The following is a 13,650-nucleotide window of genomic DNA, read 5'->3' on the forward strand; positions in this document are numbered from 1 at the left end:
TCGTTCACGTGTACCCGCGGCGAGGGGTCATTCAGCGGGCTCTCCAGCTCACTCTCACAGGGCGACAAGTTCCAGCACCTTCTCAGTGAGTTTCCCGACTTGACGCAGCCCACCTTTTCCGCTGCCACTACCAAACATGGGGTAGAGCACCACATTGACACTGAAGGCCCCCCTGTCTACGCTAGGGCCCGGCGGCTCAACCCTGACATGCTGGCAGTCACCAAGTCAGAGTTCGTCAACATGGAGCGTCTCGGCATCATCCGCCGCACAGACAGCCCTTGGGCTTCGCCGCTTCACATGGTCCCTAAATCAGCCGGTGGCTGGCGACCGTGTGGTGACTACCGCCGCCTTAACGACGCCACTACGCCAGACCGCTACCCGGTCCCTCACATCCAGGACTTCTCTGCACACCTGGCGGGCAAGCTGGTTTTCTCCAAGGTGGATCTGGTGCGGGGCTACCACCAGGTTCCGGTGCACCCCTCGGACGTCCCCAAAACTGCGGTAATTACGCCGTTTGGGCTTTTCGAGTTCCTGCGTATGCCGTTTGGACTTAAGAACGCAGCTCAGTCCTTTCAGCGGCTGATGGATTCAGCGCTCAGAGACATGCCATTCATTTTCGTCTATTTAGACGACATCCTGGTCGCCAGCTCCTCCTCCGAAGAGCACCAGGCACATCTCCGGGTCCTTTTCGCGAGGCTCAACCAACACGGCCTGATTATCAACCCGGCGAAGTGTCAGTTCGGGTTGTCCTCCATCCATTTCCTCGGGCACCTCATCAGCAAGGACGGGGCCGCCCCCCTCCCGTCGAAAGTGGAGGCCGTGTCTGCCTTTCCACGACCGCCTACAGCTCGGGCGCTCCGAGAGTTCCTCGGGATGGTGACGTTTTATCACCGGTTCATCCGCCGGGCGGCCCACACCATGCGCCCGCTGTACGAGGCCCTCAGGGACAAATCCCCCGGCCAGGCCATAGACTGGACGGCTGAAAGGGAGGTCGCTTTCAACGCCACCAAAGCCGCCCTGAGCGAAGCCGCCATGTTGGCTCACCCGTCACACAGGGCCCCCATCGCTATCACCACCGACGCGTCTGACTACGCAGTGGGCGCGGTGCATGAACAATGGGTCGACGGCGCCTGGCAACCGCTCGCCTTTTTCAGTCGCCAGTTGACTCCCAGGGAGCGCAAGTATAGCGCTTTCGACAGAGAACTCCTTGGTCTCTATTTGACGGTTCGCCACTTCCGTTTCCTGCTGGAAGGCCGGGAGTTTGCGGCGTTCGTGGATCACAAGCCACTGACCTTCTGCATGTCCAAGGTGGCCGAGCCGTGGTCCGCCCGACAGCAACGCCAGCTTTCGTACATCTCCGAGTACACCACGGACATACGATACATCGCTGGCAAGGCTAACGTGGTCGCGGACTGCCTCTCCAGAGCGGTCATCGGAGCTGTGCAGCTGGGCCTCGATTACCTCCGCATGGGCGCTGACCAGGCCTCTGACCACGGGGTCCAGACCCTCAAGGCCTCGGTCACGGGATTACGCCTGGAGGAGGTCACGGTCGGTGACTCTGGCGCAAAGCTGTGGTGTGACGTCTCCACGGGCCAGCCTCGACCGCTGGTCCCTGCAGACTGGCGTCGACCCGTTTTTGAGGCGGTTCACAATCTTTCCCACCCCGGTAGGAAGCCGTCCGTGAAGTTGTTGTCACAGAAGTTCGTGTGGCAGGGGCTTAAGAAGGACGTGAGGTCCTGGGTCGACTCGTGCGTGGCCTGTCAACGGGCCAAAGTCCACCGCCATACTAGGGCCCCTTTTGAACTTTCGCGGTTCCTGAGAGGAGGTTTGACCATGTCAATGTCGACCTCGTAGATCCGCTTCCCCCCTCTCACGGTTTCACTTACCTGTTTACGATGGTGGACAGGACGACCCGCTGGCCCGAGGCCGTTCCCCTCGCCTCGACATCAGCTTCCGACGTCGTCCGCGCTTTCATCGGCATGTGGGTGGCGCGATTCGGGACCCCGTCTGACCTCTCCTCTGACCGCGGTTCTCAGTTCACCTCGGAGCTGTGGAACGCTGTTGCTGTGGGTTTGGGGGTCAAGCTGCACCGCACCACTGCATATCACCCCCAGGCTAACGGATTGTGTGAGCGGTTTCACCGGTCCATGAAGGCGTCACTGCGTGCCGGCTTGATAGACGGCAACTGGGTGGATAAGCTCCCGTGGGTTATGCTCGGCCTCAGGTGTGCCCCCAAAGAAGACCTGAAGTCCTCGTCGGCGGAGCTCGTCTATGGTCAGACGCTACGGGTCCCTGGGGAATTCATTCCCACCACCACTGTGCCCTGGTCTGCAGCCGGGCAGCGCTCCTCCCTGCTGGAGACCGCCGGGACATTCACGCCCGTCCCCACGTCGCAGCACAGCAACCCAGCTTTCCGGGTGTCCCCCGGATTACGGTCGGCCGATTTCGTTTTTATTCGCCACGACGCCCACCGCGGTCCCCTGCGGCCCCCATACGACGGTCCGTTCAGGGTCATACGTCACGGGGACAAGAGCCTGGTGGTGGACGTTGGTGGCAGGCCTGAGACTGTGTCCGTTGATCGGATTAAGCCTGCTCACGTGGACATTTCCAGGCCGTTGGAGTTGGCTCTGCCCCCACGTCGGGCCGCCCTCCCATGGCCCGCCCCCTGTGGGGATGCCCTCGTTGGCGCCCCTGCCCTCGCCTGCGGCCCCGCCCTCCTCGGCCCCTGTGGTCCGTACGCCATAGATAGAGAACATGTTGCAAAACAGAATAGCCAGCATGTGTAGTTCTGGGGACGGGGTGGGGGAGGGGGGGACGCGGTGGACCCGTTCAAATCCAGTTTTGGACAGTCTGCCGTGGTTCCATCCCATTTCAAGTGCTGTTCTAGGCTCGGCGTAACCCTCGGAGCACACTCTCCAATCACAGAGCTTGAGGACTATCACGGGGTTTGTCAAACAGAGCACATGGTGTAGTCCAAACGATAGCTGGGGATTCTGGGTAGTGTAGTGTCTTCTGCTATCCTTTACTCCGAAAAAATATTTGTTTCTCCGAATCGAAGGGGAAAAATACAAAAGCATTGCACACAATTTAAACCAATCAATGTTGTGTAATTAACAAGAATAATCTGGTGTTTTTTAGTCGATGAGTAGTGCAGATATCACTGTCAAATCAATCGACAGTAAGGGGAATACTTACTTCCGGGTGTACAATTCTCCGTTATCCAATGAGAATGGACGCTCACATTGCCTTTAAGGGCAGCCGACACAAACGAATGCCGTGCTTCCATGAGCGTCATTACCAGTAGAAATACATTCCTTTTAAAATTGTGCTGTGCAACACGAAAAAAAGGGGGAAATCGTGTTGGTGAACACGAATCAATAGATTAAAAATCGTGTTGGTGAACATGAAATGCCATGAGACTGGGTTGCATTAACTGCTGCTTTAGTTGTTCTGACTGCTAACATCCTCTGTCTACAGTTGCGTTAGCGTGTAGAAGCTAGTAATCCTACTATTTGATTTGTTTTAGATAGGCACAACATGTTTCATATGCAGACCTTATTTTCCTGTTCCATGTTAAAATAAACCATTTTCAGTGGTAATTTTTTTTTGGTCATGGGAAATTAGGTAAAGGTCATTGAGAAGTCATGGAAAAGTCATTGAAAATCATTGGTGAAAAAGTGTATGAACCCTGAATATGGTATGCTGCAACTAACTACCCCTCTCCCCCCTAAACTTCTTACAGGATTGTTTTAAAAACGTCTAGTATTAACATGACATTTGGGACACTACACACATACTTTCATGACAAATTGTGGTAAGTTTGGCTGACCTTTTTTCTACAGAAGCAACACCATCAGGCAAAAATTGAATTTGCATTGTGAGCAAACAGTGTTAGCATTAGCATCATGTCGTTAGCATTAGCAAGAAAGCACATCTGTGTCTGAGTAAGAAGAAGAAGAAGAAGAAGAAGAAGAAGAAGAAGAAGAAGAAGACATACCACAGGGAGGATATAGGCCTACATGCACAAACATAGAGGATATGCAGAACAGTACATGCACAAACACGACCAAATGCAGATCTAGTAGAGGTGGCAGAGCAGTGCATATAGATAAAGGTGCACTGATAAAGGGATAAAGCAGAGATAAAGCATCATCTACTGTAGCACAGAGTGAAGTCTAAATCTTGAAGAAGTACTCTGATCTTGTACTTAAGTAAAAGTACCAGAGTGTCGAAATACTCTGTTACAAGTAACAGTCCTGCATTCAAAATGTTACAAGTAAAACTTCAAAATATCTGCATTAAAGTATTGTTCATAAAAGTACTTATTATGCAGATTAGCCCATTTCCCAATGATATATTTTGTATGTTTTGATTATAATATATATATATATATATATATATATATATATATATGGTGTGATTATCATAGCTGGTAAAGTTGGAACTAATTTAAATTACTTTATTTACTGCTGGATAGCTTGTGAATTTAATCCAGGTGTAACTAAAGTCATATCTAAGTGTCGGTTTTATTGTTTATCCTTAATCTATATCTGCAAAGTAACTAAAGGAATTACATGTAGTGGATACAAAGTACAATATTTACCTCTGAAGTGCAGTGGGGTAGAACTACAAAGTAGCAACAAATGTAAATACTCAAATAAAGGACAAGTTCCTCAAAATTGTACTTCAGTACAGTACTTGAGTTATTGCACTTAGTTACTTTACACCACGGAAACCTGTACCTCCAACCTTCCTCCCTTTCTCTATCCTCATCCTGCTTCTAGGAAATGGTGATGAAGCAGTGAGCTAACAACATGACACAGCTCATTGCTATCACTATAAAGAAAACACAATGTATCCAAGGCTCAAGTGAAGAGTTTGCTGGGAAGTCTATTATGACGCACTGTTTTGCCTATACCATTAAATCCTACCCTTGTGACATCAGTATCTTTTCCTTCCCCTCCTCTGGGCTCAGGCTAACATGTACCCTGGTTACAGCTGTGTTTGGGCCACCTCGCTGTGGGGTCAGGAGGTCAGACTTGGGATATTGGTGAGTTTAAAAGCCTTTAGTCCCCATGTCTGTTGACAAGCTTCATTGAATAAATTCCCCCATCATCCTTCCCGAAACGTCTCTCTTTACAGGATTAGACTCTGACAAACATCTCTTTCTTCTGTGGCTGAGGCTCCACCACCCCCGCCATCACCTCCAGTGTCCTGTAATGTTTGACGGGGCGAGGTCAGTGGATGTGTCCGTCACAGGTCGGGGGACCAATGCCTGCCCATCCAGCTGTGACCTTACCACTTGTATCCAATGGCAGCAGGTTCAGGTGCTGTACATCCCATGAGTCGACCCCCACATTTAAAACGCTGCATCTGGGGCTCCGCTCCCCCCATAAGGCAAAGTATCACAGAGAAGTGTATTACATGCTGTTGGACGGAGCAACATGGAAAATAATAAAGGAAAACAAGGAAAGTGAATGAACAAAAGCTAAATATTGATTACCAGGCCAAGGATTTATAATGGCCCAGATTTCCCAAAAGCACTTCAAAGGTAAGTGCACTTTTTTAATTGTACCAGCAAGAATTATAGAAAAGGTGTAACATTTAAGGAATTTTAGATGGGTTTGTTTGATCACTCACAATGACAACATATGATGATCAAACATTTTCAGTCATTTATAGTTAAATATCAGGAGAAATTAGGTTGATTTTATTTTTTTTACTTGATTTATAAAATACTTGCACTGAAACTTTTGTACAGGAACGTTTAACAGAAACATTCAGCAGAGGGCCTTGGAGACCCTTCTACTGACTCTGCTTGGACTGCAGACAGTGATGGGAATGGGGTGAGCACGAGACCAGTAAACATTTAAGATAATTTTGTAGACAGTAGAGTCGGGTATAAACATGAGGAAGGTGAGAAAGATAATATGTGACAACCGTAATGAGCTAAATTCACCAGATATCACAGTGTAAACCACTGAAACAGCACAATAATGGTACATTCATTTAGTGATAATGCTTCAAAAGAGCCCTAACAATCGGCCCAACTCAGGTTCATTAGAGATACTTGTTGCAGTAGACGTTTAAAATCCAAAACTCACATAAGAATCAATATTTAAGGTGGATCTGTAAGGTGAAGGATAATTCTAAATAGATGAATGTATCTTTTTTAGAATGGTGTGCATGCAAGTAATTTGCAGTTGTGGCTAATGAGAATATAATGTAGTGCTAAACTATTTGCTGTATCAGGGTACTAAATCAGTCAGGCACCTTTTTAAGAATTGTAAGCGGGCGTATTTTAAGTAAACTGGATGAGTATTTACATTTTCACTATCAAATAACACATTGCTTACTATCTTTGTCTTGTTAAGTATTTTATAATGAGGACTGTTATACCAGTAGAGAACAGAAGTTAAAGGGAATTCAGGAACTTGATTTAAACAGATCACTTTAAAATACAAGGGGGCATTACAACTGTGTTTGATGCTCCAGACACTGGTGTGAACACACGGTGGAGGAGAGGGTGGAGCGGGTTCTTTCCCCACGTCTGCAGCTTGAAGTGAGCTGCTCAGAGGTGTATCAGTTCAACACCCAGGGTTGGAGACTAGATGTGGACAGGATGCGCGGCAAGCATGGAGGTGACGATGGCATCGCACTGTACTACAAACAACAGGGTCCAAAGGCATCCTGTTTCGTGTACAAGTAAGTATAAAGAGTTGTCAGTGAAATGTATTTTCGTACCTAAGGTTGGACGAATGTTTGTTAAACAAGATCACTAACGGTGAATCAGTACATGAAAAAGCTTTAAGGATTAACATAGTATTGCCATTGTGGATCAGATGAAAAAGCCACTTTGAAACATGTTCCCAGATCACATTTTCTCCATTGACAAGGTGTTTTGGTGGGAATGTGGCGAGGTGTCATAACCATGTTGCGCCAACAGTGACTCCTGTTGGTTATGAAGGGCCCCTGTGTGTTTGGTGGTGGTGGGTCAAGGGAGAATAGCAGGATCCTATGTGCATGTTGCATCCTCATGTTGAAATAACTTGATTAGGATTGATTGGCTTTATAAAAGGCAGACATTTCTCTATAACAATGTTTGATGTTTCTTAAAAGTTCCATTTGGTTAGTTGGGGTACATATTTTACTTTTCAAGGTGTGTAAGTATCCAATAACTTGCTTTAATAAGGGAAACTTGTTGAATCAATTCAGAGCACTGGACAATATACGCTTTTGTATTCCAAAAGAAGGAGAATTTGAAGAAAACACTCTTCTTAACATTTGCAGTGATGCAGTATTGTGAGTATATTTACTTTCCCCTGCTGTGTCTGTGGATCCTAGACTCCCAGAGATACAGAACCTGATGGTGAACAAAACAGTGAAGGCCTGCTGTGAGCGCTGGGGCGGACCACGCTGCTCTGAGGGTAAGGACAATAATCAAAGTAATCTGTTCTGATTAAACGTCTGAAATTAAACATTATATCCTGACTACAAATGTCTACAAGTTAGACATATTTACTGTACTTCACTAAATATGAGATCATAATTAAGAAAAAATCGATAATAAAGAAAAATAATGTTATTTTATTCGATTTAAATAAGGTACAGACAAAGGTACATTTCCCAGGGTAAGCAACATAGTACATAGACGGTGGTAGGTACAGAGGACTTCCTGGCATGGAAGGTGCAAAATGGACCAATTATTTACTCAAGGTTGATGAGGGGAAATGGAAACAACGAAAAGATTTAGAGGGACGGGTGGGAATTACTTTACTCAAAATGAAGCAGCGTATAACATTCATATTTGACATATTGGTTTTTTAATAACTAGTTTAACCAAAGGTTGTAACCAAAGATTGTAACCAAAGCCAATAGCTCATGCTTATTTTCACTGCTTAAAAAATACTACAAATTACTACAAATACTTTGAATCAACCAAAATTGAATAGGAAACACCCTACATTACTGTAGATATGTTACTGTTAGTTACTTTCGTCAAAATGTAAAACATTATCATTGAATGGATTCATTGAAAAACACACCACTCACTATTTGAAAAGTACTTTAAAGATACATTTTTTTCAAAGCGATAATTTTTTCTAACCCTCATCCTCTATTTACGTTCTTCAACCATGTTTCTAACCTTTTCTCTCTTTCTCTACTTCCCAGGTGTGGGTGCACGTGGCCAGTGCTTTTCCACGTGGAGTTGTGATGCGTTCCCTGGTGTTCATAACGCCTCTCTCATGCCGATGGAGCAGTGCTGCAGCAGCCTATGGGGGCTCAGCTGGAGGAATGCGTCCGACCAGACCTGCTTGTCATGCACCTACACACTTCTTCCTGGTAAGAGAGTATCCATGAACATACACGTTTTTACATGTTTTTTTTTAAATATTTGACGAGTTGCAGTGAATTTATTATCTTTTTTTAAAGGTCACATATTATACAAAATCCACATTTTCACGTTTTTTATACATACATACAGTATGTGTCCCCTCTGTTTAAAGAGATTCTGAAAGTTTCAGGAAAAAATACTCGCTCTCTTTTTGTCCTGATCCATTTATATAAAACCCGTCTGAAAATGAGCTGATCAGATCTTTACCACTTTGTGATGTCATAATGTTTTTTAGGGTTGTGTAACTGTTAGCCAATCACCAACCAAGGTAACCCCCGCCCACCTTATCACCTGAATCTCCTCCTAGAGCACCATTGTGTTTTTGTAACCAATCATCTCGCAGAGGGTCGTGGGGAGTGGCTCCTTATTTTCATCTAAAGTAACAGACCCAGAATCAGCACTTTTGAAACAGGGCTGAAACAGAGGGGTTTACGGGATGCTACAATGTTGGATATGTTGGATATTTCGAGCCAAACACTTCAGAGACATGTTTTGTATAACTGAGAACTATAGTATATTCAGAGTTGGGTGTTAATAATATTACTTTTGTCGGTAACGGAGTAATGTAGTGTAATCACACTACAGTTACTAACATTGCCCGACACGCGTTACTTCGTTACTTTTATAAAATCAGTAATCACACTACAGTTAGCCTACTAACATACAGAATTACTAGATTCTCCCTTTGACAGACAAGAGGGATTTCCGCCGCAGGTTTATATTTACATAACATTTGCGCCACTTGCGCGTCCACATGCAGTGCATAAACATGAAACGTGAAGCTGATAGCTAAGGAGGACCTCCGAATCCAGAGTGAGGATGTCGAGTAAAGTAACGAGTAACACTGTAGGTGCGCCGCATTTGCGCTTCAGACGAGGCTTCCTCCGCAAAATGAAGCACCCTCCGCAGTCTGCGTGATCTGCCTGTAGGGAGGGGCGGCCCTGCGAGTAAAGTAACAAGTAACGCGTTTGTAGAGAGTAACGAAGTAAAGTAATATATTACTTTTTTAAAAAGTAATATGTAATATATTACTTTTTTGAGTAACGACCCCAGCTCTGAGTATATTGACGAAAAAAAGTATCATAGGGGACCTTTAAAGTATGCTCATTGCTTGTATTTGATATCACATAACCGTCACTCACTACCTCCCCCTCCTTTCCAGACTCCCAGTCCTCCCCTATGGTCCGTGGTGGTCTGCTGGGGAGCGTCAGGGTGCCTCTGAGCTCGGCCACCTGCATGTCCTGGGGTGGAGCCCACTACCGCACTTTTGACAGGAAGCACTTCCACTTCCAGGGCAGCTGCACCTACCTCATGGCCGCGTCTACTGATGGCACCTGGGCAGTCTACATCAGTACAGCCTGTGACGGCAGAGGACACTGCAGTAAGGTGTGAAATATGGCCATTTAACATCGTTCATGGAAGTGATGAAACAGTATTGTTCTTTTAAGACTTTTCCAACCACCTGATTGTAGTGGCAGTGACATTGGACGAGTTTACCTGGGTGCCCATAGAAGACATGTTTGACTTTCTTTGTGCACATGTACATAAATGTTGATGAGTATGTGTCCCTTTGCTTTCAGGCTCTGAGGATGATGATGGGTCTGGATTTGGTTTCAATTCATCACAAGAACTTAACGCTGAACAACCTTCCTGTTGCAAATGGAGAACCACTCTTCCAAAATGGTAAAGTATTTTTCGAGCTGTCACTAAAGCCCTCTCTTAGTCTCATTTGTGTCTGTCATTATTAACCAGGCAACATGGTAAAATGGTCATGTTAAATCCTGACACATCAGTACCTGCACTGGAGCAACAAAAACACATTTTATTACACAGCCTATTGAAAGAAGACTGATAAATCTAGGTCTGTGTATGTGCCTTGCATCTACTTGTCTTTCAGTACAAGAAGATCTTTTAAATAACAATTTAACATAATACCATCATCATTCAAGATTATATATGTATTATAACAGTTTGTTTCTATAGTTTACATACAATTGTTGACTGTATTTGTAATAATAAGCTTATTTATTACATGATCTCCTTATTCCTCTTGAGTCCATTGACAAGTAATTTGATCTTACATACTGGGTACCAGCTTTCTTTATCTACAAATACTGTCAGCGACTTTATAACAATGCAACAATTTTGTACAGCAAAGTAGAAATGTACAATGGTTTTACTTCCTACAGGAGTGAGTGTTCATTGGCTGGGGGACTTTGTGTTTGTGGAGAGCGGCCTGGGAGTGAGAGTAAAGTTTGACCTGACCAACACGGTGTATCTGACAGTGACCGCCGAGCACCTGGCCGCCACCAGGGGGCTCTGCGGAGTCTACAACAACAACGCTGACGGTGCGTAAAGTGCAATAGATACAATCGCACACAAATGTATTTTCATAATGTGAATCACACACACATCCCAGGGTCACAATGTAGTCAAGTAATATTTGTTTACTGTTTTTTACTGTTTCCGACCTGCAGGGCTATTTCTATACCTGTATCTGTATCTTGTTTTTAGGTAACCCTAACTCTTTTAACTTTTAATGCGTAACCTACTTGTGTCTTGGTGCCATAGATGATTTCACCACAATGGGTGGAACTGTGTCCCAGTACGCCGCTAGCTTCGGCAACTCCTGGAAAGTTCCTGACCAGCAGAATGAAGTACTACACTGAATGCATTGAATGAGTATTTCACTTTTTTGCAACATTATAGATTTTTGTTATGAGTTTAATTTTTTAAGGAGAAATCTGTGCTCACTGAACACCCACTGATGTTGAAAAAGAAAATCAGCTAAAAATTCTGCTGCTGGAGATAAATGGCTTGAGGAGCTGTTTTGGTATAAATGCAGAGTTGTGTGTGGACTGTACACAAAATGAATGGTAACGTGTATTAATGAGATTCACCCTCATTAATTGAGCCTCTCTGTGTCCCTTGCTTCCCTCAGGATTGCAGTGATGCGGCAGAGCTTGGCCACAGCTGTGATGTCTCAGGAGACCCTGCCCTACGCAGGCGGGCAGAGTCAGTGTGTCACCAACTGCTGGAAACCCCCTTCACACACTGCCATCCCCGGGTCAGACACACATACTTTACTTCATAGTTGTCCTTTTCCTTATCAATAGATGCTCTTATCAAATTTATTTGAAAGCCAAGTCTGCAATGGGCTGTAATTCAAAATTCTCCTAAAGGTAAATCATTTACCAAGTGCCAATTGTTAGAGCAGTTCCAAGAAATAGGTTGGATTGGTTCGACTCATCGGGCATTCGTAAAGAGAACTTAACTGTAATGACTACATGGGAAGTAACAGCTTAGTATCATTCGCAGAATAAATGGTTTTAGTTCAACCTATATATTAACATTGCCCGAAAGTACTTTTGAATTATCTTTCTGAAACTCACCATTAATGAGAAGGTGTAATATCTCACTGGTTAATCATTTATGAAGATATGGCTATTTTCCAAAGCTTACATCTACAGTATCTGACTTATTTGCCAACAATAATGACTAGACTTGTTTATATTATAAAACATTGCAGTGCATAATAAACATGTTAGCATATCTTGTTCATGTATTTTGTAAAGATTGTCCCTGCTTGTTCTGTTTATCAATGCACTAAAAGATCATTCATACACTGTCTGTCCTTTGATCAAAGCCACCGTGCACAGGATTTGTACATTTATGTTGGAGTAAATTGTTTTTGCAAGCTATAGTATAGATGAATTGTTCAAAAACCCATATATGTGTCTGTGTGTTTTACAGTTGGACCCAGAAGCGTACATAGACACCTGTCTCTACCTGTACTGTAGCCTGCCACCCAAAGAGAGGGATTCAGCAGTGTGTGACACCCTGGCCAGCTATGCCAGAGAGTGTGCTCAGCAACATGTCATCATTATCTGGAGAACAGCAACTCTATGTGGTAAAAAAATGTCAAAACATATTAATATGAGTCAGTCTTCTTTACAAGACAGTCAGCAGGACACATCATGCTAAAATATGCAAAACAACATCCTTTAACTTTGTTTCCTACTCATTGCTCTGTCTTTCCAGGTCGTGTCTGTCCCAGAGGTCAGGTGTTTTCAGACTGTGTGTCCTCCTGTCCCCCCAGCTGTGTGTCTCCCCAGCCCCCCGGGCCTGCAGCCATGGGTCAGTGCAGAGAGGAGTGTGTGGGGGGCTGTGAGTGTCCACCGGGACTCTACCTTCACCAGGGACTCTGTCTGAAAAGGGACGATTGTCCTTGTTTCCATCGCAGGCGCACCTACCAGTCAGGGGATAAGATACAGCAGAGATGCAACACTTGGTAAGTGTCTTTCCTATATCTTTTTTTATTTAGTGATCCAATTTTCTCACTTTCCATCCTTCTCTTTATTCTTTATCATCCCAGTGTCTGCACGGCAGGTCAGTGGCAGTGTACTGGGGAGAAGTGCTCAGCCCAGTGTACCCTGATGGGGGGGCTACAGGTGACCACCTTTGACAAAAAGAGGTATTCACTACAGGGAGGAGACTGTCCCTTCACTGCTGTGGAGGTGAGATACTCAACAAGCAAACCATGCACAGTTAATTACAGTTAAGTGTTATTACACGATTAGATGAATTTGTGTGCAGCCATTTCTCTTTTGAGCAGCCATTTCTCTTTTGAGCTAATGTTCTGCATGTTTTTAGGACTTTGTTGACAGGAAGCTGGTAGTGACTGTGCACTGTGGGGAGTGTGCAGCCGGAGGTGGTTTCGGTTGTCTAAAGGAGATGTCCGTCACAGCACTCCGCACCACAGTCATCATCACAGACACTGGTGAGTTGGTTACACACTGCAACCTGACTGTTATCATTTTATATTTGTTAGTAGGGACGGTCAACATGACTAATATTGACGCCCTGTTGTCTTCATCATTATAAGTATCTCTCGGCGTTGATGCTTCTCAAAGTTGTTTTGATTAATTAAGGCTCAACTGCCTGAAGCAAAATGATCAACACACACAAAAAAGAGACTCTGAAATTCCCAAGTTCTTTGGTGCATGTCTCTACTCTTACTGTATGCTCTAGCATTTGTTAAATCATCTTTAGGGTGTATGTTCAACTCATTTACTAAAGTAAAACACTTTTCAAATTCAACACACTCGCACCCTGGATGCAACTTCTTCTGAAAAACCCATTCAATTAAATGTAATTATTGAAAGTTACTAACTTCTTTAAACGTTTTTTTCTATTGTGAGAATATTTATTTAAATGTTTGTCTTTTGATAGCTTACAGTTGGTATTGTTCCTTC

The 13,650-nt window shown here is 44.6% G+C and overlaps 1 protein-coding gene across 5 annotated transcripts in view; it reads left to right on the forward strand.

The window, feature by feature from the left end:
• Positions 1-13,650, forward strand: part of scospondin (subcommissural organ spondin) — a 132,784-nt gene that overhangs the window by 9,639 nt on the left and 109,495 nt on the right. For 3 of the 5 annotated variants that reach the window (XR_004570838.1, XM_034234658.1, XM_034234690.1), the window contains exons 2-16: positions 4,976-5,050; positions 5,143-5,551; positions 5,762-5,846; positions 6,496-6,705; positions 7,345-7,427; positions 8,173-8,343; positions 9,558-9,781; positions 9,976-10,078; positions 10,585-10,743; positions 10,967-11,052; positions 11,337-11,462; positions 12,149-12,305; positions 12,437-12,686; positions 12,771-12,912; positions 13,049-13,175. Coding sequence is in view for 4 of the 5 variants with exons in the window: in XM_034234658.1 (XP_034090549.1) it covers positions 5,521-5,551; positions 5,762-5,846; positions 6,496-6,705; positions 7,345-7,427; positions 8,173-8,343; positions 9,558-9,781; positions 9,976-10,078; positions 10,585-10,743; positions 10,967-11,052; positions 11,337-11,462; positions 12,149-12,305; positions 12,437-12,686; positions 12,771-12,912; positions 13,049-13,175 (1,954 nt within the window). In the remaining variant the exon portion in view is untranslated. Of the gene's footprint in view, positions 1-3,790; positions 3,815-4,975; positions 5,051-5,142; positions 5,552-5,761; positions 5,847-6,495; positions 6,706-7,344; positions 7,428-8,172; positions 8,344-9,557; positions 9,782-9,975; positions 10,079-10,584; positions 10,744-10,966; positions 11,053-11,336; positions 11,463-12,148; positions 12,306-12,436; positions 12,687-12,770; positions 12,913-13,048; positions 13,176-13,650 lie in introns of those variants that run through there. The other 2 variants (XM_034234675.1, XM_034234666.1) reach the window with 2 other exon arrangements.

This window comes from Gymnodraco acuticeps, unplaced genomic scaffold (genome assembly GCF_902827175.1).
Source record: "Gymnodraco acuticeps unplaced genomic scaffold, fGymAcu1.1, whole genome shotgun sequence".
Classification (NCBI taxonomy): Eukaryota; Metazoa; Chordata; class Actinopteri; order Perciformes; family Bathydraconidae; genus Gymnodraco; species Gymnodraco acuticeps.